This window comes from Globicephala melas, chromosome 9 (genome assembly GCF_963455315.2).
Source record: "Globicephala melas chromosome 9, mGloMel1.2, whole genome shotgun sequence".
Lineage (NCBI taxonomy): Eukaryota > Metazoa > Chordata > Mammalia > Artiodactyla > Delphinidae > Globicephala > Globicephala melas.
In genome coordinates this window covers 56,931,388-56,956,846 of record NC_083322.1, presented here as the reverse complement: position 1 = coordinate 56,956,846, position 25,459 = coordinate 56,931,388, and the positions used below count along the sequence as shown (strand labels likewise).

Genomic DNA, 25,459 nt, shown 5'->3' with positions numbered 1-25,459 from the left:
AGGACAGAGGGATCCTATTGGCACCTTGAAACCAGTCTAAGAGGTCATGATGCATCACTGTGGGTGTTGGAGCGTTGTCTCATCAGCCTCACAGCACTGGCATGTTGATTTAAGACAATAACCTTCCACAAGGACCCTCCCTCCACAAGACTGGCGCCATAGTCATTCTTAGTATAGAAACATTCAAGTGAAGGCTGACTTCAAAACAATCTATAAACTCTATTAATCTTTCATTAAACCAAATCATTCCTTAAAGTGTAACTTCCATTATAAGTTGTTTTTCCTAGTTGTTAAAGCACATTATTAAATATTTTATAAGTGATTGCTGTCACTATGTCAGAAATATAACAACATCAGGGAATTTTACATTCATTCTTAGGAAAGTAATTATGCAGTAAGTTTTAGAGAAAAGTAAACTGGTTTACAGTCACTATTCATTTATTTTTGCAAGGACTAATGCTATTTTAGAGAAATCATGCAACTTTAACTATGTACAACTGAAAACTAGATACTGTTACATATTTCAATTGGATCGTTCAATCTAATTGCCAATCACTGTAATTTGGGTCTAAGCTGGACTTTATAAGGGGCCATATTATTTTGCTCTAAAGACAGTGACAGTCTCTGGTTAAGGATGGCACACAGACCACACTTTGCAGTAAGTCATAAAGCCTCTTTAAGTTGTGAGATCTCTGCTGGTCAAATTCCACCGACAGAAGTTCCCTGGCCTACTCACTGGCTAGGTCAGTTACACTCACAGTGAGGTCACAGCACTGGCAGCATCAGAATTTGGTAGGAAAATTCTTGGGCCCCACTTCAGACCTCTTAAGTCAGAAATCCTGTGAGCAGTTCCTACAGCACTCGGGCCTAAAGCAGTAGTTCTCAAACGTTAGTTAGTGTATCAGAATCACCTGGACACCCATTGCTGGGATTGACCCTAATTCAGTAGTTCCCAGGCAATGCTGATGCTGCTAGTCAGGGGACTACACTTTTCGAACTGATGACCTAGGCAAATGAAACACCATGTGAATGTTACCACGTTACTAAACGGAAGGTGACTCTCTGTATCCCATGATTTTGTTCGAGGGAACTTACCTGATTTCCTTTGGATGTATGCACATGTAGGGAAGAAAAGGGAGAGTCCATCCTTTAACACACACTTATGACACCTACTCTGTGGCAGGCAAGAGAAAGACAAGGACCACATCCTGGAGTTCACACCCCAGCAGGGGAAAACAACAATAAACAAACAAGAAAACAAAACATTTTGTTATGGCTATTTTACATGCTTTAAAGTGCTAAAAAGAATAAGTGCTGTGCTAATAAAGTGCCTAAGAGGGGAACCTGAGTATCTGGGGGAAATCAAAAAGTGATTTTTCAGCAATCTGAAGGATTGCAATCTGAAGGATGATGTATTAGTTTTCTATTGCTGCTGTAACAAATTACACAAACATAGTGTTTTATCTTACATAATGTTTTATCCTACAGTTCGGTAGGATAGAATTTCGACACAGATCTCACTAGATAAAAATCAAAGCATCAGCAGGACCCTATTCTTTCCTGGAGGCTCTAAGAGAGAATCTGTTTCCTCACCCTTTCCAGCCCCTAGAGGCTGCTCTTATCCTTGGCTCATGGTTCCCTCCCTCTGTAGTTAACACCAGCAACACTGTATCTCTTCAGGCACCTTTCTTTAAGAGCCACATTATCCTCTGACTCTCCTCTTTCTCCTTTCTTGTCCACTTTTAAGGACCCTTCTGAGTACACTGGGCCCACCTGGATAATCCAGGCTCATTAAGGTCGGCTGATTAGCAACTGTAATTCTATCTGCAACTTAATTACACCTTAGCATGTACACACAGGTTCTGGAGGTCAGGATACTGCCATTTTTAATGACTAACATTCCACTTACTACAGGTGACATGAATTTAGCAGAGTTAAAAGAAGAGAAAGAACATTCGAAACACATGTTGCTCTAAAAACAACATATGTGGGTGGAGACCCAGGGAATGACAGGAGCATGACATTTAAAAAGGTGAGCGAACTACACTGTGACCTGAGTAAGAAAGTGAAGGAGAATATGGTGAAAGAGGAGGATGGTGTTTAAGAGACAGGGTCTCCAGAAGACATAAATTTGCAAACAAATTAATTAAAATTATAATTTTGGCAGAGGAGATGAATGAAAACAAAAAATAAGCCACCAAAATATGCTGAAATCTTATTAAAGCAAACATACCCCAAAACTTTTATCTATGTAATGAGCAGACATATCCAACTCTCAATTTCAAAGTGACTATTTCACTTCGTAATAATGATTTATCTATTGCTGGGAATGCTTAAAGTTAGACTCAGTTTTCCAAGATTTCTGCCAGAAATATCAACAGAAGAAAGGTCACTGTTCTTGAAAGCTACGTGATAGGTGAAGAAATTAGGAGAAAGAAAAGTTTCCATGTTATCTTTCTTACCCAGGCAAACTAGTTTTTATCTATTTGATATGATAATAATTTTTAAAGGATAATTTATCATTATGAGCAAACATTACACGGAAATTGCAATGTAGAAATATTTCCTTTCTGGCATCTAAAATGTTCTGAGAGACACCCAGGAAGATCATTGGTACATAAGATAATTAGTCTATTTTGCCCTTGGGAAGACCCTAGAAGGGATTACTGTTCTGAGTCTAAATGCAGTTCTCTGTGCTAGAGCAGGGGCTCTTAGGCAGCCTGAAACTCCTGACATTACCTGCAAAGTTATCCACATAGGTCCACTTTCCCTGTCCATTTTTTTGAGGGAAGGAGATAGTGGCTTTAATCAAAGGATTCTCTGACTTTAAAAAGCATAAGATTTTTAGGGCAGTAAAACTGTGATGGTACAGTGGTAGATACATAACATTAAACATTTGTCCAAACCCACAGAATGTACAACACCAAGAGTGAACTCTAAATGTATGTTACAGACTTTGGGTGATAATGATGTGTTGATGTAGGTTCAAAGAGGTATAAGCATGAAAGCAGGAGCACCATCACAACTGATAACCACTGTTCACATGTTGGTAAACATCTCTCCAGATTCTTCTGTCCCTCTTTCTATCTCCACACACGTTCACACGTGCACATACACACACACACAAGTTAAATGTATATATTTACATATGAATAATTCTTCATAGAAAGGATACTCAAAGTATGTTACGAACATGATTTTATGATACTAGCACAATTTACATATGGTTAATCTCACTGATGTTATTTTCTGTTGGCATTTTTTAATAATGATAAAATGAACATTATGGTGGCTACATCCTTTTACACCCATTTTCTCCTTGGGAAAAGTGTCAGGGTGTTATTTCTGCTTCAAAGTATAAAATAACTTAATCAACATCATATTTCAACATCAACAGCATATTTCTCTCATCAATCAGCCTTGGACTGATTGGTAATAATCAGAAGGTAATACCTTCTTTTGAGAATTGCCTTTATTCTCATATTTATTGACATATTTCTCTTTTATTAATTGAATTTTAAAACTCATTTCAGATTACAATAATTTATACATTTTGACAACATGTATTTTCAGTTTATAATTTTAACCTTATGTATTAGCTAGTGTAGACTAAATTATTTAACAACTAGGCCTCTACATTTATAATGGCTCATTCAGTGAAGTGGTTTTGGGATCCAGGTGCTTTGATCTTGTGACTTTACTGTCAGCTCCTGCCTTATCATCATCTACATCCAGCTGAGGTGGGGAGAGAATATGGAGGAGGTACACTGGCCTTTTGTAAATCTTGGCCCATAAGTTAGCACACATTACTTTCACTTATATTTCACTGGCTACACTTAGTGGCAAATGGGATGGGGAAATTTAGTCCCTGGCTGGGTTGTTACTTCCCATCTACAGCTGTATACTCTAGGAAGGATGAACAAAATTTAGGAAACAGATACAATTTCTGATACAACTTGGACCGTTTTGACAAGCAGAAGTTTTTAAGTTTTATGAAATTAAATCAAACATTCTTTTTCTTTGCAAATTACTTTCTGATTCATTGCATAGGAGCATGGAGACTGAGCAGAAAGTGGTAACCCAGAGCTCGCAACACTCTTCTCGTTGGGCTGGGGAGATAGAAGTGAAGTTCAGAGCCTCCAAGACAACCAGGACTTGAAGGATCAAGATCCCAGAAAAAGAGGGGACTGCAGAAAAGGAAGCCCGCCCTTCTATAGATAACCTACCCTCAATGCATTTGCTGACCCCGAACCAGTGCAAGTCTTGTGAGAGGCTTTGAGAAACCATGCGGAAAGCAGCTGCTAAAAGGCTAAACCTTTAAGCAAAGGACGCAGTGATTGGATGGTTCCAGGAAGACTGAATTTTGAGTTTACCAGGGAGGAATCGCTCAGGCCCAGGAGGAATGAGAGCCTGAAGGAGCTATGCTCCAAAAGTAAGGGCAGATCAAAAATAAAATAGCTTAACCAGATATAACAGCCTACCAGAATGAAATTAAATCTCCTAGAAAAATAATATCTGGTAATTCCACTTGATAGCTCTCTGCACCTGTTTATGACCAGAGTGATAAACTGGTTACAGGGAACCCGGAATGATTCACTACTTCCCCTTCTCCTCCCTTATCTTTTGGTTTCACTGAAAGAATGCTGGCTAACTGCTTTGGAGATGTAAGGTTGCTTTTATTTATTTATTCATTCATTCATTCAGAGGACATGATTTGCTTGTCCTGCCATGAGTTAAGCAGCCTCTGTGGATTGTTAGAAAAAAGGTTTTCTTTCTTCCTTTTTATCTCCTGTGGGCCATGGAGATCCTACAATTCTGGAATAGTTGGTGGTTCACGTTTGACTTGGCTCCGGTTATAAACTGGAATTTTTACAAACGAAGAATTTATTATTGCCATTTAAAAACAAATTGTAAAACAAGCAATTGGTTTAGGTATTTGATATGAAAATATAGTCCCATTCCTTTATTTTAATGTTGCTATAGAACTGGGGGCAAAAATACATTCTACTTCTCAATTTTCCATGCTCCATACTTGCTCTCTGTCCTTAACACTAAATATGCTAACTTCCTTGTTTTTAAATCACATTTTTAGTTTCAAAAAACTTATTTTTGTTACGTTCTACAAATACCTTCCATTTAAATTTTTTGGAAAAAAATCTAGAGGGAAAAAGCCATAGAAGCTAAAACTTTTCCTACTTCCAACAAATAAGAAGAGAATAAGTCTGCTTGTAGAAGGTGTTTTTGAAAAAAAATTTGTTTCTAATTATATCTTGGTAAATAAACTTTATTTCTTGAGCAAAATGGGTTTAAGAAATATAATGTGAGATTCTGGAAATGGAGGGTGCAGCAAAAAGAGCATGCACCCTTTCTATCGTGGTATTGCCATCCTATTGTATTTCAGCTTGTGGACAGCATACTAAAATTAAATTGTGTGAGTGTGTGTGCAAAAACTAAGGGTCCAATTTAAAATTTAAGTTCATTAGTGGCATCAATACAAATTCTCTGGTCTGAAATAGAATCCTGCCCCCTTCTCTGACACACACAGAAATTAAGAGTATCCATGCATGTCAAATACAGCTTAAAATAGCTGGGCGTTTAGATAAACATAAAAACTATGTTCTACAAAAGTGAACTAAATCCTGTGGGGCATATAGGAAAAAAAAATAACTACTTTTGCTCTATGCTTTTGCCTTAAGGATATTCATGAAAGAGGTTTTTTTATTTTGTATTTATTTGAAACATTTTATAATTAGTCCCTAAAAGAACTGTTAGACTCACCATAAGGTAGAGAAAATAAATACATTTTTAAGGTCTGGATTTCTATTATATTTAGATTTTAAAAGTTTAAGCAAAGCTTGCTAATTTCACTCCATTCTTTTTGTAACAGAACCAGTTCACAAACTTGTGGTGCATCAGTTTGAGAACAGTTTTATTTTACCTGTACAGATTTCAATTTTATGGGTCTTTTACTTTTCAAATGTATAATATATAGACATGCTCTATCTTTATACTAACTCATTCCATTATAATTTTTACTGAGACTCTCATCTGTTTACCTAAATCTTTGATGCTTTAGGCCCCATTTTTCAAAGCAGAATTCATTTTGTTCTTTAAAAGCATTGAACAAACCAGAAAATGCATCATACCATATACTGAGATGGAAAATGCTGAATTTGTGTGCTTTTTTCCCAGTAAAAAACATTTAAAATTTTATCAAGTGACATTACATATTTTCTACAATTCAATTAAGAGTTAACAGAGATGCTAAGAAACAAGACCTATGACTAAAAACAAAGAGAAAAAAGACAATATAAACAGACCCACAGGTGATTCAGGTATTGAACCCATACATTAGTAACCCCTAAAGAGTATTTTCAAGAAAATAGGTGAAAAATCATCAGATCCCAATGACTTCACCAATGAATTCTTCCAATTATGTAAGGAATTAAGCTAGCATAACCTTGACTCTAAAACCTGACAAGTCATTACAAGAAAGGAAAATTACAGGCAAGTTTCTCTCATGAATAAAGATATATAAATTTTTAACAACTATTGTCAAATTGAAGTAAATAGTATATGAAAAAAGAATACTATATCATGATCAAATTGAGTTCATTCTGGGAATGCAGAGTTGGTTTAACATTTTAAAATTAATTTAATTCACCACATTAAAAGAAGAATTTAAAAGCTGATCATCTCAAAAGATTCAGAAAAAGAATATGATAAAATCCTATAACCATTAATGATTCTTAAAAAAAAAGTCTCGGCAAACTAGGAACATAAACTTCTTGAATCTGACAAAGTATTTATAAAAAGTATCTATGAAAACATTTATATGTAATGTTATAATACTGAAAGTTATCACCTTGACTTTAGACATAAGTTCAACACTGTGCTGGAGATCCTAACCAGTGCAATAAAGAAAAAAATAGAAAAAGAAAAAGGATTAGGGATTGTAAATGAAGAAATAAAATTATCCACTTTTTATAGACAACTTGCTTGAATCAGTGGATAATCTATCAGAATTTACTTTTATTTCATTTTTATATACTAGCAACAGTTAGAAGAAATTCTTAAGAAATATACTATTCATAATAACATCAAAAATATCAATACATAGGGATATATCTAGCAAAAATTTTGCAAGACCTCTACACAGAAAACTATAGAACATTATTGTGAGAAATTGAGGAAACCCAATAGAATTAGAGAAATACATTGTGCTTAAGAATTGGAAAACTCCATGTTGTAAAGACATCATTGTTCCCCTACTGCAGTGCAAGCCCAGTCAAAATAGCAATAGGATTTTTTTAAAAGTAAAACTTGACAAGCTTTTTCTAAAACTTACATGGAAACACAAAAGGGTCTTAGTTAAGACATTCTCAACAAAGAAGAGCATTGTAGGAGGACTTGTTTTACTAAGTCATTATAAAGCTATTTAAAAGAGTGAGTTGCTGAAGCAAGGATAAAAGAATAGACCAATGGAATAAACAGAGCTTATAAAAAGGCAACAGATGTAGAGGTACTTGGTTCATGAGAAAGAACTGGGGGAGATGGGAAAAGAACAGTATTTTTAATAATAATGATAATGGAAAATTTGGGTATCCATACAGGAAAAAAAAATGCAACTTGATTACTATCTCATACCATACACGAAACTAATTACCGTTAAAGTATAGATATAAATGTGAATGACAAAACACTAATAATTTAGAGTGCAAGAAAGATTCAGATGTCCACTAAAGTTTTCCTCAAAACTGTGACTACTGAAGACCATACACAAACACCATCTTCGGGGCATCTCCAGATGACTTCAGGGAAACGAAAATATAACTCTTCACCCCCCCCCCCCCGCAATAAATCCTGCAGAATTCATCAAATGCCATTAGATAGTGATAAGATGGGAATCCCCAGGTGGTCCAGTGGTTATGACTCCGTGCTTCCACTGCAGGGGGCCCAGGTTCAATCCCTGGTCGGGGAACTAAGATCCCACAAGCTGCGTGGTGCGACCAGAAAATAAATTAATTAATTTAATTAAATAGTGATAAGGCAAGATTAGAGTTCTGGAAATTTTAATCTGGTGTGTTTGAGGGGAGTGAACCTGAAAGCGAGGAAATTAAGAAGCCCCAGCAAGATTTGGCGTGTTTGAAACTTTTAATAATATCGTTAGTTTTGAAATGCAAAGAAAGGGGCAAATCAAAAAGACACTTCAAGAGGACTTGGCCATTGGGTTGATGGTGTTGGCAAAGTGGGGAAAGGTCATATTGACTCAGAGGTTTTGAGGCTTAATCATATCAGTAACAAGGGTAGAAAATCAGACAGGCAAACTGCTTTGGGGAAGATAATGACTGAGTTTGAGATAATGGCAGGATATCCAAACAGAAATGCTCAAAAGAATGGTAGAAATAAGTTACTGGAAATAAAGGGGCCAGGCCTAGAGTGACAGAGTAGGATGTCAGTAACGTCTGTGGGTAAATGACACATGTCTGGCTACTCACTGTCTGTCCCAATTCTCTCACATCCATTCACTGAGTTACAATTGTGGTGTCATCTGCGTAAGCTTGGCTGGTTTTGGAGTAGAGGGGAAAGGACAGTGCTGGTATAGAGACTGACAATTCTTCAGAGGGCTGCCTGTGAGTAACTCTTAAGTCACACAGATACTAAGCAAAATTGTGAACTAAGCTTGTCTTAAGGCCTTCTAGATAAAGAGTTGTATCAATAGACCCTGGCAAACTACTCCATTATTCCACTAGCATTAGAATCCGTCACGTACTTTCTTTCATCAGTTAAGTTAACCCTCACCCAGGAGAATATTAGTGGGGTATGAAGCCTCACCTGAAGACCAGTCCACTTAATTTTTTCAGTTGAGCTGAGGAAGGACACTGGTCATCTGGTGTGGAAGAAAAGCCTCTTCATAACTCTTTTCCTATTCTCTCTGGTACAGGGATAAGGCACTAGATAAATATTCATGGCCGTGCGTAATGGATGTCATTGGTCACTGTCCCTCTAATGAATGGCACCTGTATGCAAAAAAAAAAGAAGGTCATTATTTAATGGAAAAAAGTTCTAAGTGGTCCAGATTTCAGAGGACTGCATAACCATGAATATTTATGTAACACATTATCATTTAAAAACACTTTTTTAAATCTTTTCAAAGCTTTCTAATTGAGCTATAAAAATTCATGCTAGCCTAGAATAGGCATGCATGCTAAATGCCCAGAAGTGCTGTATCAACCCTCTACTACAGTCTGAGTGCTGAGGCTGTGAAGGCAAATTCTCTCTCCCCTGCTCCTATGAAATCAATTTTCCTAATTTTCTCTGTAAGAGTTCTTATTTCCACACAACTCCTTGCTAACAGTTATTGCTCAAATTATGTTTTTGACCTTGAGGCCCTATTTATAGAGAATTTTTAACAAGGGGGAAATACTGGGGCAAGAGAAGAAATCAAATTCCTAGCGTCTCCCATAAAGACCTGCTTCAAACAAGATCAGGTCTTTATCCTTGCCTCCCAAGAGAAAATGGTTTTCTAACCCCAAAAAAGAGAATTCAATAAAATAAAATAAACAAGAGTAAAGGCACGTGGCCAAACACACCTGGGTTAGGAATACAAATCATTGCCCTAACCAACTAACCATAACTTTCACGGCCGGTTTATGATAGTGATAAAGGCCTCAGTGATGGGAGTGAGCACAGAGCCCTAAGCTATTGCATGAAATCTGTTTATGGCTCAGAGCAGAGGTCAAGAGCTTTTATGCAAGGACTCAAACCACATACATGCTTTAATGTACTAAGAAATAGCCTTTTCCCCTACCCCTGCATCCATTTAGAGACTCTGCTCTGCCCAAAGTTCTGGAATCCCTATCACTCAACATCAGCTGCTTGGACCAATCAGGGATGGACCCCTTACCCATGTTTGACAAATCAGAATTCTCTTCCAGAAAACTCGTACTGGGAAACGGTTTGCTACACGGATCAAACTGGAAGGTCAAGACATGGGGCCGAGGCTTTCATTCTGGAACAGTTATAGGAATCCAGCGTTCAAAGAGAAGAGTAAAGTAGGTGAGAGGTGCTGAGAGAAGATACCACGTAGCCCCAGAGGGACAAAATCAGCTGCATCTGGACTCTCCACAAAGAAGCCAGGCTCTACTTTGTGCAATTGTAATCCACGATGTCCACCTTGAAATTCTGTCTTCCTACTTGTCCCAAAATGCAAAACAACAAAAAGTCCTGCAAGAAATATAACATCATGCCAACTTTACTCATTGTTAACTTTACTGTTCATTTAAAAATACCTTTTAAAACAGTTTGTAAGTTAGATATTCTGGTTTCTAACATTGAGTCATAATGCAGAGCCTTTTAAAACATACAACACCAATATTTTCTAAGCAATGGAAATTAAACGTATCATCTTTAACCTAAAACAATGTTTTATAAATGTCAAAAATCTGTCTAAAATTGGAATATTAAAAGGGCAGGCTATGCAAAGTGCAGTTTGAAATTTAGCTCTGCTATGGGTCCAGATATTCAGAAAAAAAAAAAATCAAAGCTACTGATTCACTGACATTAAGGAAGGAGTCATTTCCCAGAATGAGGTCTAAGTAATACATCTGAATTGCTGGAAGAGTGAAACGTCTTGGAGTTAAACACAAGAAAAAGCCTTATCCCTGCAATCACACCCTATCATTCAGGTTTTCTGGGATCATGCCTGCCTTGAGAAAAACTTTTCTACTGCTTATACATGCCAAGTCACAAGAATTTCACTCATCTATGGTTCATTAACCACTTACTGAGACCAACTCGGCGGGTGGTTTGGGAAAATGGTGCAACTAACAACCTCTTCCCTTCCTTCTTCTTTCCTTCTGCTTGGGGCAGCACCTGCATGCTCTATTTTCTTATTTCCCTGAGAATTTCACCTCTCAGTTATTTCACCTTGATCAGTCTCTCCCTGTCGATATATATATCCTCTGTATTCACTCACTTTCTTCCTTTTTCTCTACCAACTATGTCCCCATTACCTTGGAAGATTTCTCTCTGTGTCCCAGGGCCAAGTTCACCAGTTTGCAATCTTTGCAGTTGCATAGGTCTCTTGGCTAGAAGAACATCCTGCCTGGTTTAATGCTCTGCACTCACTGTTTTGAACTAATGGAACCGTGGAGCATGCATATGAGCAGAGGAGATGGCAATATGCATGTTTATTGTTCATTGCCACCCCATTCACATGTAACACTTGTGATGTTCCACAAGCACAGAATTCCAGTGGACACATAATGCATGGAAGTTCTGCAAAACTCAAAGTGAGTACAAGGTAAGTGTTTTAAGTCTGTGACTGAATAAGTGCGGGCACTGACAGCCCTGAAAGACCACATGAACCAGAAGTTCTTCTGCAGAAAGAAGAAAACATCCAAGGAAACTTATATTCTTCCTTACTCATCTTATTTCCTTGTATTAGGCAGTTATATTTAAAATGATGACATCGAAGGAAAGGAAAAGATAGGGCAACCGTAATTACTTTACTTTTCAGTCCCTCCTAACTCACCAATAAGATGAAGACCAAGTTTTGGTAGACTATCAAGACCTGGTGCACATCAAGATTGGAATAAAAACAGTTGAATTAGTTTTGTGCAGTGTTTCTGCAAAATATTATACATGCTCACATATGAGCTATGAAATTCGAACTGTGTGATTTTGGTGATTTCACATATGAGTTAAATGCTCTCATGCTTGCATTTAAAACTGAACAATCTAAAGGGTAAAATTCATGTCAATAATTTAAAATTTTATTTTTCTTTACTTAGAAGGACATAAAATGTCCTTCAAATATTATGCTTGATACACTGAATTTGTTCCATGATTGGAAATTTTGTTAATGTTGATTTAGGCAGTTTTGAAAACGAAAAGTTTCAAATTTTGCACCACGATTCAGACATTTCCTGCTCGTATTCTTGTTTCTGTAATTACTACAAGAAATAGTAGTAAAGACTAATTGTCATTTTTCATCATTCATTTCCTAGAGACCCCAAAGATTAGATGTTTTCTATGAAATTATCCTATGAGAATTGAAAAAAAGTTCTAAATACTCTTCATCTCTAAGAATTTTATTGGTCTTCATTCAGTAAGAAGAGTTAGGGATTTTATTAAAAAGGAAAAGAAAAATAGAAAATGATAAAAGTGAAGAGAACTCTCTCTAGTCTCTATGTCAACTGTGGTCCCACTGAATAACTATTTTTCTGTGTATTAAATGCATCTTTTCCACTTCATCTTTTGCATGCAAAATCTTCTCAGCTAGGATTATCCTAACTTGAGACTGGCAACAGAAGCGATAAGCAACTATTTGGATTTTTGGGTCACAAGCTCAATACAAACCAGCTTTGCCTGTTTTGAGTTATATTCTTGGTACCCTTTATTACTTTATTTTTTATCCCTTTTATATTTTATTATTATATCTCCCTACCATGTAGGGGAAGTAGTTTATAAAAGGATAAGTACATATGTAATTTAAATGATGTTTTGGTAAACTCAACATTAGCTTTAAAAAATTACATTAATATGAGAAAGCCTTCTTTAAGCAAGATGATTTTTCTGACATGTTTGGCTTATAGAACACGTGTACTTCTTACAAAAGAACTGTCACAGATTGTAAGATAAAATGCCATCATCTCTCTTATTGAAATGTCAGTGTTTATTTGCAATAATTGTTTCTGATAAAATCTTCATTTAATTCTCATGTTTTTAGAGAATGGTTGTTTATTTTTATGAATACTGTTTTCCTCTCAAAACGCTATTGGATTAAGCTTATTTCCCAGGTTAATAACTTTTATTAAAAATTGTTTTTTTGGGTGTGTGTATTTTACAAAAACGACCTTAGAGCAGAGACTTACTCTGACACTACTATAGTCAATGTTCATACTGAGACACTATGAGGGAACACTAAATGATCAGATATTGCATTCTCAGAAGTCTATAGTATGGCGATTATCCCACTGTTATACAGCAGCGACGACAAAACAGCAAGCAAGCATCCAGTGGTTTTTGAGCATCTACTGTGTATCAGACTTCTTTTTATAAAAAGTTATCTCATTTAATCCTCACGATAATCCTGTGAGATAAAATGAAATTCTAGGACTAATCTCGATTCCAGTACCACTCCACCCCCGCCAGCACCCCGTTTAAATTGGCACATTACCCTGTGTAAACTGTATTTCAGTATCCTTTGTGTAAGTTGAAAAGGTCTAAGTGGAAGGAAGTTGAGGGGTCCCTCGAGCCCTTAACAGCTAATGGCCGCGGTTCTTTCTAGAAATGCAACAAACTCGGAAACAGGGAACGAAGTCTTCAGTGCTTCCGAGGAGACCCTGTTACTTTTATCGGCTGTTTTAATCCGAGCAGCAGCCGTAGTGCAAGGGGCCTGGTTTTCCCTACACCACTGGTGACCCGGCACCGATGGGCTACACTCTTCCTTCCCGTCTCTGGGTCTCAGATTACTTATATGTGAGATCAGAAACTTGGATAAAGTTTTCTTTGACTTTACCTGAACTAAATCGAGGTGAGAGGAAGTGAAAGGCGGCACCTGGAAAGAGAAGTCAACCATCCTCTCATGGTCTGGGAGGGACAGATGTATAGCGTTAAACTCGGGGGCCGACAGCTGAGAGAAAGAGCCAGGCCGCAGTTGAGATCCATAGTCCCAGGCTCGCAGTCAGAACCGGGGCAGCGCGCGTCCCTTTTCCGGAAGCCCCGCCCGCTCCTCCAGCCTGGTTCACCCCCACGCCCCTACCACACTCCCGGCCTCGGCGGCGAACTACATTTCCCAGAATGTAGTTCGGTCATGCGGCCGCCTCGCTGGGCGCCGAGAAGCGCCTTGGGTGACGCCATCAGCCAGCGCCACGTTTAGACTACTCTGATGTCGTGGCGCTTTAGGGGAAGAAGTTGCTCTTTCGCCGGGCCCCGGTACTGAGGACGCAGTCCGGGTGACCCCTGGCGTCTTCCCACCCCTCCGCCCGCCTTTTCCCCCGCTCCTCTGGCAGGATGAGGCGTGCAGGCCTGGGTAAGAAGAGGGCTGAGATTCTAAGTTCGGGGGCCCTAGAACTGGCCGTGCTGGGCGCGGGGACGCGGAAGGAAATCGGATCTGTTTCATGTCTGTGGAATCTGAACCAGAGAGCAGGGTGTATAGAGGGGTCTTTGAAGGCGATACCAAGTGGAAACACACCATTTGTCCGAGATCCTGGGGCGTTCCTTAAGTTTAGTTCAGTCCCAGGTGTGGATGGTAGGTTTACAGAGAGTAGTGGAGGACTGGAGGTGAGGAATGTACGGGTGCCAACTCAGTGATGAGTCTTTTAGTGTTATTGGTGGTCTGAGCGTGATTATGGAAATTGCTGTCTTCGGTTTCTTTTTATTGGACCTGATGTTAGTTTCTTCAGAAGCGAAGTTTGAAGAGTGAGTGTTGCATGCAGAGCACACTAATAATAATCATATTAGCCTGGTTACAGTGAGTTACAAAGGTAAACGTACGTATCATTACTGTTAAAGGCCGTTTTACCCAGAACAGTTCTTATCTGAGCCTTGTTCCACTGGTAAGACGGTAGAATGTAGTAATTCTTGGTGACTTAGCATTTGTTCTTGACCTTTTAGCTTAGGAAGCAGGTTCACCAAGCAGCAGGAACAAATTAGGCACAAGGACTTATAATGGGCTATTATAACACAGAGCCATTAAAACAGCATTTTCTGGTTCTGAAACTATTAAGAGATAATTGGGAAAAAGAAAACACCTGCCAAATCAGTGTACAATATACCTGAGAAAATATATGAAATATTGAAGAAAGATAATGTTACCTTTTTCAGTTCTTATAAGATGGAAAAAGAAAAAAAAGTTTTCAAGTGTCAGGTATTTAAAGTTAGTGAAAGTTGCTAGTAACTCTAGGCATGTACATTCATTAGTAAATTGTAGTATGAGAAACAGCTTTTGAAAAATGTAGTTTTTGTGAATACTTGGATCATAGAAGGAAAGTTGGCCAAATAAATTGTAGAGAAAAAATATAACTCATTTTGAACAAGGTTAGTTTTATATACCTAAATGTTTTTCCTTTTTATCATTACTAATGACAGCAAACATGTATTGTGTACTTGAGTAAGCTCTAGGTATACAGTCGTTTATAGCTCTGCTTGTGTTCCCCAAAGCTTCCAATCTAGTTGAGGAGTAGAAATATGTACAAAGATAAATTATAGTACAAGGCGGTAGCTATACAACCAAATACCAAATAAGTTCTACAGGTAGTGAATGTCTCGGGGATTTCACAGATAGAGCACTTGGTACTTTGTGGAGACATAGGAACTTGAACTAAAGCTTAAATAATGAAGTGTAGGAGAGGTAATTTCCAGTTGGAAGGATGACCCTTTCCCCCCAGAAATAGTTGTAGGGCTGGAATCTAGAATTATGAATGATGTGTTTTAAAGGATTATGATTAAGCCAATTTGGTTGAAGTAGGAGACATAGAACCAGAACCAACCACATTGTGTAGACCTTTGAGTGCTAGGCCAAGGAATTTGGATCTCATTGGTAGGTCTTTTGGCCCCTTTGAATGTTTTTGTGCAGCAGTGTGCCATGATAAATTGCAGGAAAGGGACTAGAGAAATGATGGTTCTGAGCCCTGACTGTACATTAGAATCACCTGGAGAGCTTTTAGGGCTTTGATACCCGGACCCCAGCCCAGACTAGTGAAATTACAATCTCTAGAATAGAGTGGTTTTTTGTTTGTTTGTTTTTTGTTTTTAAGCTCCCCTGTAGTTGAGAGGAGGAAAGGTGATGTATCAATTGCTGTAATTTACATTGGTGTGATGTGACATGATGTGACAAGAGCTTTTTTTTTTTTTTTTAAAGGATCAGTCTGTATTGACCTGGAACTTTAAACCTGGGATCGTGAATCAGTAGATATTCATGTGGAGAAGCTTCCACACTTCACATGTCCCTCTCGGTGATTTGGTTCAGTTATTGATAGAAACTATCCAAAAGTAGCATTTGTCTAATGGACAAAGTCTGAGGATCATCTTTGGCACCCATTAGCTTTCCTACAACTTTTTATAGCAGTTAAGTCACACAAAGAATAACAACTCCTAACATTTTATTTTATTCATTTATTAATTAATATTGGTAGTGAATGATGGTGTGAGGGAAGATTAACTCTTTAATAGAAGAAATGTGCCTTGAAATACTTCTGAGAATTTCACTTTTAATAAATGGGACAGTATTGAAGAACTCTAAAAATAAAATTAAGATAGGGAAAAATAACAATAAAGGAAGTGAGACAAATAGCCATTAATTTAGAAATGAATTCCTTGGTTGTCAAGTGGTTAAATTCATCCAGTCAGTAATGACTTATTGGACAAACGTTATATTTCTAGGACCTTAGTCACATAAAATATGAAGACATTTTTCTTTTCTGTAAGGATTTTGGTCCTTATTAGAGTTTGTACAGAGTATCATTGATGAATAGGGTGAGAATGCATTGTTTAAATGATGATTTTAATCACTGAGTGGAGGAAAATATTATGTCTAGTGACCTGAGTCCTTAACTTTTATAATGGCACACTTAGCTTTGTGGATAGTGTGTCAGCAGTTGAGGGAAAATTTGGGGAAAGCGACTCCTTCTCCTCAGGAACATACTCGTTTAGCATTTTGTTGTGGTTTTTGTGGTGGTGGAGATTGTGTGTCTGCTGCGTGTAAAGTACTTATTAGGTACAGGGGATATAGAAGAAGGTTGAGACACTGCCTCACTGCCTCTGTCCTCAAAGAAGCCTGTGACCCCACTGCTGACAAAGCCAGGCACATTCAAAGTTGAATAACAGTGAATTCAGATTCTGTTCATTAATTAGTTAATTTACAAGTATTTACTGGGTGTGCCTTACTGTGTGTGTATATTTGTGGGGGGATCTATAGCCACGAGCAGAACAAATTTACTTTCTGCCCTTGGAGTGCAGTCTAGAGTGTGATATTAGTGTTACATATAGTCAGAGCTGTAAGAATTCAAAGGAGAGAGTTTTGCTCTTTAGAGAAAGTGAGATTTGGCTGTGCCTTGAAAGAGCTTTCTATTCACACTTTGACCTTTCTTCAACAACCAGTGCTGCCTGCTACTTCCGGCCCTTCCATATATTACTGTCACTGCCACTCCATCCACTCTTTGAGTTTATGGAGACCTTTAGTTTCTGTATCATCCCTTTCCTCCATATTCTCAGGCTTCTGTTAACACTACTTCAGTCCTTGTCCAATTGAATCCCCATAATCCATATATTCACCCAGTCTTTTTGCAAGGAATCTCATCCTCTTGGGGCTCTGTTCTTCAGCAGCCCCAACACTGTAAACCTCCAACTCTTGATCAGTCCAACCATCCAGCGTTTCATGGGCTAACTTAGGCTGATGAGTTCTTCTGGAGAAAAATCACACTACAATATATTGCCTCAGGCAGGATTGCTTTATCCCTGTAGTAATCCTGTATAACCCTAGTCACTTTCCTCCATTATTCTCTTTACTGTTTATTCCCCCAAATGATCACCATTCTTCAAAGACAGGCTTTTCTCTTTTTTACTGAGAAAATTGTCAATAGTTTAAAAAAAAAATGCGGTTAGATAACACTGTCAGCTATGCTTTCCTCTCTCAATCCTCCAACATGTTAGTATATGTATTCACTGTTCAAGGCTCACTCTACCTGTTTGATTGCCTGATGAATATCAAATACTATATTAGGCAGTGGCTGGGACTATAGTCCTGTATCCCAATGCTATTCCCTAGAAGGTGAGCTCCAAAAAGTGGCACCTAGAAAGAACAATGAATCTGATACATGGAGTTTCTCAAGTATTTGTTGAAGAATGAATGAGTCCCTCTCTTAAATCTCAGCTAATATTCTCCAAGTTATTCCAGCTCTTTTCTATTTAAAAGAAAGAGATGCTAGTAAAGGACCCTCCCTCTGCCATGAACTTCATCCTGCTGTATTATCCTCTTTCTGCCTTTCTCTTCATAGCCAAGCTTCTTCCATAGGTAGTTGATGTTATGATACTTTTAGATTTTTTTTTTAAACTGTGTAGTTCTAGGGAGCAGGAAATGTGTCCAGAATCTCCTTATATATCAGTGCCTATTTTAGTGTCTTGTGGGCAATCAATATGCAGTCAACAAATGTGTTTTGAACTGAATTCAGTATTCTTTGCTTAAGAGAGGGTATTAGAATTGTTCTAATCTCTATTTGGTTATTAATTTTTAAAGTTCATTTGGAGTGTGAATAATAGACATACGTGGTCTGCAACGCCCTCCAGGGGTCTTTTTCGGTTCTTTCTTGTCAAGGTTTCAAAAGTTTTTGCTGCAACTCTGCTTGTGACTCTAATCCTTGCAGGTGAAGGAGTACCTCCTGGCAACTATGGGAACTATGGCTATCCTAATAGTGGGTATAGTGCCTGTGAAGAAGAAAATGAGAGACTCACGGAAAGTCTGAGAAACAAAGTAACTGCTATAAAATCTGTAAGTATAAAGCACATATTATATACTTTTTAATTTGTGTATTTATATATACATGTATATTTTATACTTATAAAATATATACTTTTATTGGTATCATACTAAGGAATTCAGTTACAAAATAGTGTAGTTTGGTGATATGAGCTTTTTTTCCCCAAATTTAACAATTCAGAGATAATAAAGCACCTATGAAACTAGATAGCCCAAATCACCTAACTACTTTCTACAACTGTCATTCACGCCAGGGAAAGAAATTTCCAGGAGAAAAAAACTTTCTTCTAACAAGCCTAAATTATCAATATTGGAATTTTAAAAAAAATCATTTAATTCTTAATTTCCTCTAAATGTTGTATTTTCTAAATTATTCACATTATACAAAATTGCTTAGTTCATAGATCAACTACTTTTGATTTAATATGACCTTGAAAACAATACTCATTTCAAAATATAACAGTCTCCAGGCTTTTACAATTCTACTTTCCAAAGGCTAATGAAATAGCAATTAAGTTTTAGCAACATGACTCAAAATTTAGACATGATTTAAGTACAAGTTTAGAAAATGTGGCCAATCAAAACATATGGTATATTTGTTTTGTTTTTAACTTCAGAATTTTTTTTTTGTAGTTAAATCTAAAATACTGTATGTTGTCTGTACTAATGTCTCAGAGCAATCCACCTTCCACCCCCAAGCAGCTCATCTTCTGACTTTTCTTCTTCTAGTCTCAAAAGCTACAAATCTGTCTTTCATGTTTCTGCCTTTGTACCTCACGTCAGTCACCAAGTCCTGTGCTTTTTTTCCTACTGTTCCTATTTCCACCTTTCTCTTTCTAATACTATCCCCCGGTTTTCTTAGGTGAACTGTTGGGAAAGTCTTTTAACCTATCTGTTCCTAATTTTTCCCATGTTTTGGTCTGAGCTACACCTTGTCACCAGTCATCTTTTTAGAGTATTTTTTAATTTGCATCCTCGCTCCCAGAAGTCTTCAGTGGCCTCCCATGATGTAAGAAATGAAGTTCACACTCTATAGTTCCATCAAATAGGTTCTGCAAATATTGTCCACAGCTTTTCAGACCTTACCACCTGTACCTCCAGAATGTATACATGCTTTCTGCCAGACAAATTCAAGTACTCCTTGTGTCCTACGCATGCTGTCATTCTCCCACTCCTGTATCTTTGGGCATGCTATCACTTTGCCTTAGACTGCCTCTCCCTCCTGACATTGGCTGAAGTCTTGCCCTTCTGAAAGGCTCCACCTCATTGCATCTTCTCTCCTCCAGGCCATTCCTGATCACCACATAAAAGTAACCTTTTCCTTATGAACATAAGACCATTTGTACCATTTCTGTAGCACTTATTGCATAATGATCTGCATTGGAATTATTTGTATGTAAAAGAAATTTACCAGAAATAGGGTTTTCTATTGTACTTAGTTTTATATTCTACATAGCACTTACCATAATTCCTTATAGTGGTATTGACTTAATATATATTAAATAAAGGATTACCAGAAGATGGTTTTAACAGTGTATGTGATTGATTCCGCATTAAAATAAACATACAGTACACTTATAGAGCATTCACTGGAAGCTTATGCTGCCAAAACCTAACTGCTATCTGATTAGTCTTTGGAAAATAGAATTATATTCAGCCTGGAGACTGTTACATTCTGAAATGAGTATTGTTTTCAAGGTCATATTAAATCAAAAGGAGTTGATCTATAAACTAAGCAATATTGTATAATGTTAATAATTTAAAAAATACAACATTCAGGTCATCATCAAAAAAATCTAGAAACAATAAACGCTGGAGAGGGTGTGGAGAAAAGGGAACACTCTTGCACTGCTGGTGGGAATGTGAATTGGTACAGCCACTATGGAGAACAGTCTGGAGGTTCCTTAACAAACTACAAATAGAACTACCATATGACCCAGCAGTCCCACTACTGGGCATATATCCTGAGAAAACCATAATTCAAAAAGAGTCATGTACCAAAATGTTCATTGCAGCTCTATTTACAATAGCCCGGAGATGGAAACAACCTAAGTGTCCATCATCGGATGAATGGATAAAGAAGATGTGGCACATATATACAATAGAATATTACTCAGCCATAAAAAGAAACGAAATTGAGCTATTTGTAATGAGGTGGATAGACCTAGAGTCTGTCATACAGAGTGAAGTAAGTCAGAAAGAGAAAGACAAATACCGTATGCTAACATATATATATGGAATTTAAGAAAAAAGAAAATGTCGTGAAGAACCTAGGGGTAAGACAGGAATAAAGACACAGACCTACTAGAGAATGGACTTGAGGATATGAGGAGGGGGAAGGGTAAGCTGTGACAAAGCGAGAGAGAGGCATGGACATATATACACTACCAAACGTAAAATAGATAGCTAGTGGGAAGCAGCCGCATTGCACAGGGAGATCAGCTCGGTGCTCTGTGACCGCCTGGAGGGGTGGGATAGGGAGGGTGGGAGGGAGGGAGACGCAAGAGGGAAGAGATTTGGGAACATATGTATATGTATACCTGATTCATTTTGTTATAAAGCAGAAACAAAGACACCATTGTAAAGCAATTATACTCCAATAAAGATGTAAACAAATAAAAAAAAATAAAAAATACAACATTCAGAGGAAATTAAGAATTCAATTTTTTTTAATTCCAATATTGATAATTTAGGCTTCTTGTTAGAAGAAATCTTTTTTCTCCTGTAAATTTCTTCCCCTGGCATGAATGACAGTTGTAGAAACAGGTGATTTGGGCTGTCTAGTTTCATAGGTGCTTTATTATCTCTGTATTGTTAAATTTGGGGAAAAAGCTCACATTCTGATCTATAGAATTCTAGCATGGTTTTGCATCACTATTACCCCAGATGCTTTCCACACAAAATAAGTTGAGAACAATATTTTACAGTGGTTTGCCAAGATTTTTAGTAGTTTCCAAGATTTAGTAGTAGTGTGTTTATTCACATATCTTAGAAATGAAGCCTTTGATGAATTTGTTGTATAAAGTATTAGATAGGTTTTGGTTTGAATAGCAGCTGTACTCACTTATGGTATTTCATTGAGACTCAGCCTCTTTTGTGCATAGCTTCAGGATGTGGGTAACACTAACTTTTGAGGGTTTTTTCCCAATTTATTATCATATTTTAAAGAAAAACACCTTTAGAATCTAAAGAAATAATTAGTTTAGATGTTTATTCAAAGTAATGCTACATTCATTAGGAAAATATTGCTTATATCTGGATTTGAATTGATAATATGGGAACTTGTATACATTTTTAAAAGGTAAATGAAGAAATATACAAACAAATGCTATTGTGTAAACAGTATAGAGAAAAAAGAATGCAAGGATAAGAGAACCGGAGAGAAATATGTACCAAAATTAAAAGATGGAATTGAATATTAAGATGAAATCAAAATGAAGAACAGGGAGACAGTGTCCATAGTTGGGAAGGAATAGAAATTCTAAATTTATTTTTCATTAATTTCAGTGAGAAAAGTAACAAAAGAAGAGAGTATATTTTATATTTTTAGAATACAGTTTTATTTGAGAAACTGTTTATGTTTAGAATGTCATTATTGTTTTTACTTTATAACACTTAAAAACATTTATGTAAGTAATAATGTTTACTCTTTCTACTTTATAGCTTTCCATTGAAATAGGCCATGAAGTTAAACATCAAAATAAATTATTAGCTGAAATGGTAAGTGAATATGATTTTAACTTTAAGAAACTTGATCTGATATTCTCAAATCTGGTTTGGAATACCTCTAAGATTCGTTTTTGCCATAGTTTTACAATTTTCATCTTGCCTAACACATACAAGTAGGAGGAGGAGGTGGAAGCCAATTTATCTTTAATCCTGTGCTTAGAGACACTGTTAAAAACTCAGGACAAATGACTATTCTGAGTCTTCTTAAAGATCTCTGGATATAGACTGCCAAGTAATCAAAAGCACTTTATGTCCAACCAACCAAATGTCTTTTACTTAAGGTAAACCTATTTCTTTTGCTTGATCTTCTAAAGATCACTGTGAACAAGTCAATAAGATTTGACCATAGTAACATCCCCAAGCCTTTTATCTCTAGTCTAAACAAACTCAGTAATATATGCCTGTTTTTGTTAGAGGCTTTTTTCATTCTCCAGTGTTTATTTTGTATGTCAAATTACTCTGGGCCTTCCCTAGTTTCTTCAAATGCTTTTAAAATTGTACTGTTCAAAAATGAATATTGCACTGAAAGCAATCGCCTTGTGAAAGTTGTACGTTAGAATCACTTGCGGAACTTTGAAAATATTTATGCCTGGTCCTCACTCTAAATATACTGATTCAGAATTTTAGGGGAAGGGGCCTAGGTATATGTATTTTGAAAAAAGGATCCCAGGTGATTCTGATGCATAACCCCACTGAAGACTATAGATGTAAAGTTCTTGAACTGCATAGAGCCTGAATTGTGCAAAGGCTATCATTGTGCCAGGGCCTTACATCTCAGGATATTGAGATTTCTATGGAAATGCAGTGTTTTTAATCCATACCTAGTTCTCTCATCTTTTTTTATTCTTTTTTTTTTAACATCTTTATTGGAGTATAATTGCTTTACAATGGTGTCTTAGTTTCTGCTTCACAACAAAATGAATCAGTTATATATATACATATGTTCCCATATCTCTTCCCTCTTGCGTCTCCCTCCCTCCCACCCTCCCGATCCCACCCCTCCAGGCGGTCACAGAGCACCCAGCTGATTTCCCTGTGCTATGCGGCTGCTTCCCACTAGCTATCTACCTTACGTTTGTTAGTGTATGTATGCCCATGCCTCTCTCTCGCTTTGTCACAGCTCACCCTTCCCCCTCTCCATATCCTCAAGTCCATTCCCTAGTAGGTCTGTGTCTTTATTCCTGTCTTAGCCCTCGGTTCTTCATGACATTTTTTTTTCTTAAATCCCATATATATGCGTTAGCATATGGTATTTGCCTTTCTCTTTCTGACTTAATTCACTCTGTATGACAGACTCTAGGTCCATCCATCTCATTACAAATAGCTCAATTTCGTTTCTTTTTATGGCTGAGTAGTATTCCATTGTATATATGTGCCACATCTTCTTTATCCATTCATTCGATGATGGGCCCTTAGGTTGTTTCCATCTCCGGGGTAAATAGAGCTGCAATGAACATTTTGGTACATGACTCTTTTTGAATTTTGGTTTTCTCAGGGTATATGCCCAGTAGTGGGATTGCTGGGTCATATGGTAGTTCTATTTGTAGTTTTTTAAGGAACCTCCATACTGTTCTCCATAGTGGCTGAACCAATTCACATTGCCACCGGCAGTGCAAGAGTGTTCTCTTTTCTCCACACCCTCTCCAGCATTTATTGTTTCTAGATTTTTTGATGATGGCCATTCTGACTGGTGTGAGATGATATCTGATTGTAGTTTTGATTTGCATTTCTCTAATGATTAATGATGTTGAGCATTCTTTCATGTCTTTGTTGGCAGTCTGTATATCTTCTTTGGAGAAATGTCTATTTAGGGCTTCTGTCCATTTTTGGATTGGGTTGTTTGTTTTTTTGTTATTGAGCTGCATGAGCTGCTTGTAACTTTTGGAAATTACTCCTTTGTCAGTTGCTTAACTTGCAAATATTTTCTCCCATTCTGAGGGTTGTCTTTTGGTCTTGTTTATGGTTTCCTTTGCTGTGCAAAAGCTTTGAAGTTTCGTTAGGTCCCATTTGTTTATTTTTGTTTTTATTTCCATTTCTCTAGGAAGTGGGTCAAAAAGGATCTTGCTGTGATTTATGTCATAGAGTGTTCTGCTTATGTTTTCCTCTAAGAGTTTCATAGTTTTTGGCCTTACATTTAGGTCTTTAATCCATTTTGAGCTTATTTTTGTGTATGGTGTTAGGGAGTGATCTAATCTGATACTTTTCCATGTACCTATCCCGTTTTCCCAGCACCATTTATTGAAGAGGCTGTCCTTTCTCCACTGTACATTCCTGCCTCCTTTATCAAAGATAAGGTGACCATATGTGCGTGGTTTTATCTCTGGGCTTTCTATCCTGTTCCATTGACCTATCTTTCTGTTTCTGTGCCAGTACCATACTGTCTTGATAACTGTAGCTTTGTAGTATAGTCTGAAGTCAGGGTGCCTGATTCCTCCAGCTCCGTTTTTCGTTCTTAAGATTGCTTTGGCTATTCGGGGTCTTTTGTGTTTCCATACAAATTGTGAAATTTTTTGTTCCAGTTCTGTGAAAAATGCCGGTGGTAGTTTGATAGGGATTCCATTGAATCTATAGATTGCTTTGGGTAGTAGAGTCATTTTCACAATGTTGATTCTTCCAATCCAAGAACATGGTATATCTCTCCATCTATTTGTATCATCTTTAATTTCTTTCATCAGTGTCTTATAATTTTCTGCATATAGGTCTTTTGTCTCCTTAGGTAGGTTTATTCCTAGATATTTTATTCTTTTTGTTGCAATGGTAAATGGGAGTTTTTTCTTGATTTCACTTTCAGATTTTTCATCATTAGTGTATAGGAATGCAAGAGATTTCTGTGCATTAATTTTGTATCCTGCAACTTTACCAATTTGTTGATTATCTCTGGTAGTTTTCTGGTAGCATCTTTAGGATTCTCTATGTATAGTATCATGTCATCTGCAAACAGTGACAGCTTTACTTCTTCTTTTCCGATTTGGATTCCTTTTATTTCCTTTTCTCCTCTGATTGCTGTGGCTAAAACTTCCAAAACTATGTTGAATAAGAGTGGTGAGAGTGGGCAACCTTGTCTTGTTCCTGATCTTAGTGGAAATGCTTTCAGTTTTTCACCATTGAGGATGATGTTGGCTGTGGGCTTGTCATATAATGCCTTTATTATGTTGAGGAAAGTTCCCTCTATGCCTACTTTCTGCAAGCTTTTTATCATAAATGGGTGTTGAATTTTGTCAAAAGCTTTCTCTGCATCTATTGAGACGA

General features: G+C 37.2%; 1 protein-coding gene across 1 annotated transcript in view; it reads left to right on the top strand.

The window, feature by feature from the left end:
* Window positions 1-13,866: 13,866 nt before the first annotated feature.
* BET1 (Bet1 golgi vesicular membrane trafficking protein) overlaps window positions 13,867-25,459 on the top strand; it is a 34,824-nt gene continuing 23,231 nt past the window's right edge. Inside the window, exons 1-3 of the mRNA XM_030857256.2 lie at window positions 13,867-14,038; window positions 18,369-18,493; window positions 22,145-22,201. Coding sequence (XP_030713116.1) covers window positions 14,020-14,038; window positions 18,369-18,493; window positions 22,145-22,201 — 201 coding nt within the window. The 5' untranslated portion in view covers window positions 13,867-14,019. The remainder of the gene's footprint in view (window positions 14,039-18,368; window positions 18,494-22,144; window positions 22,202-25,459) is intronic.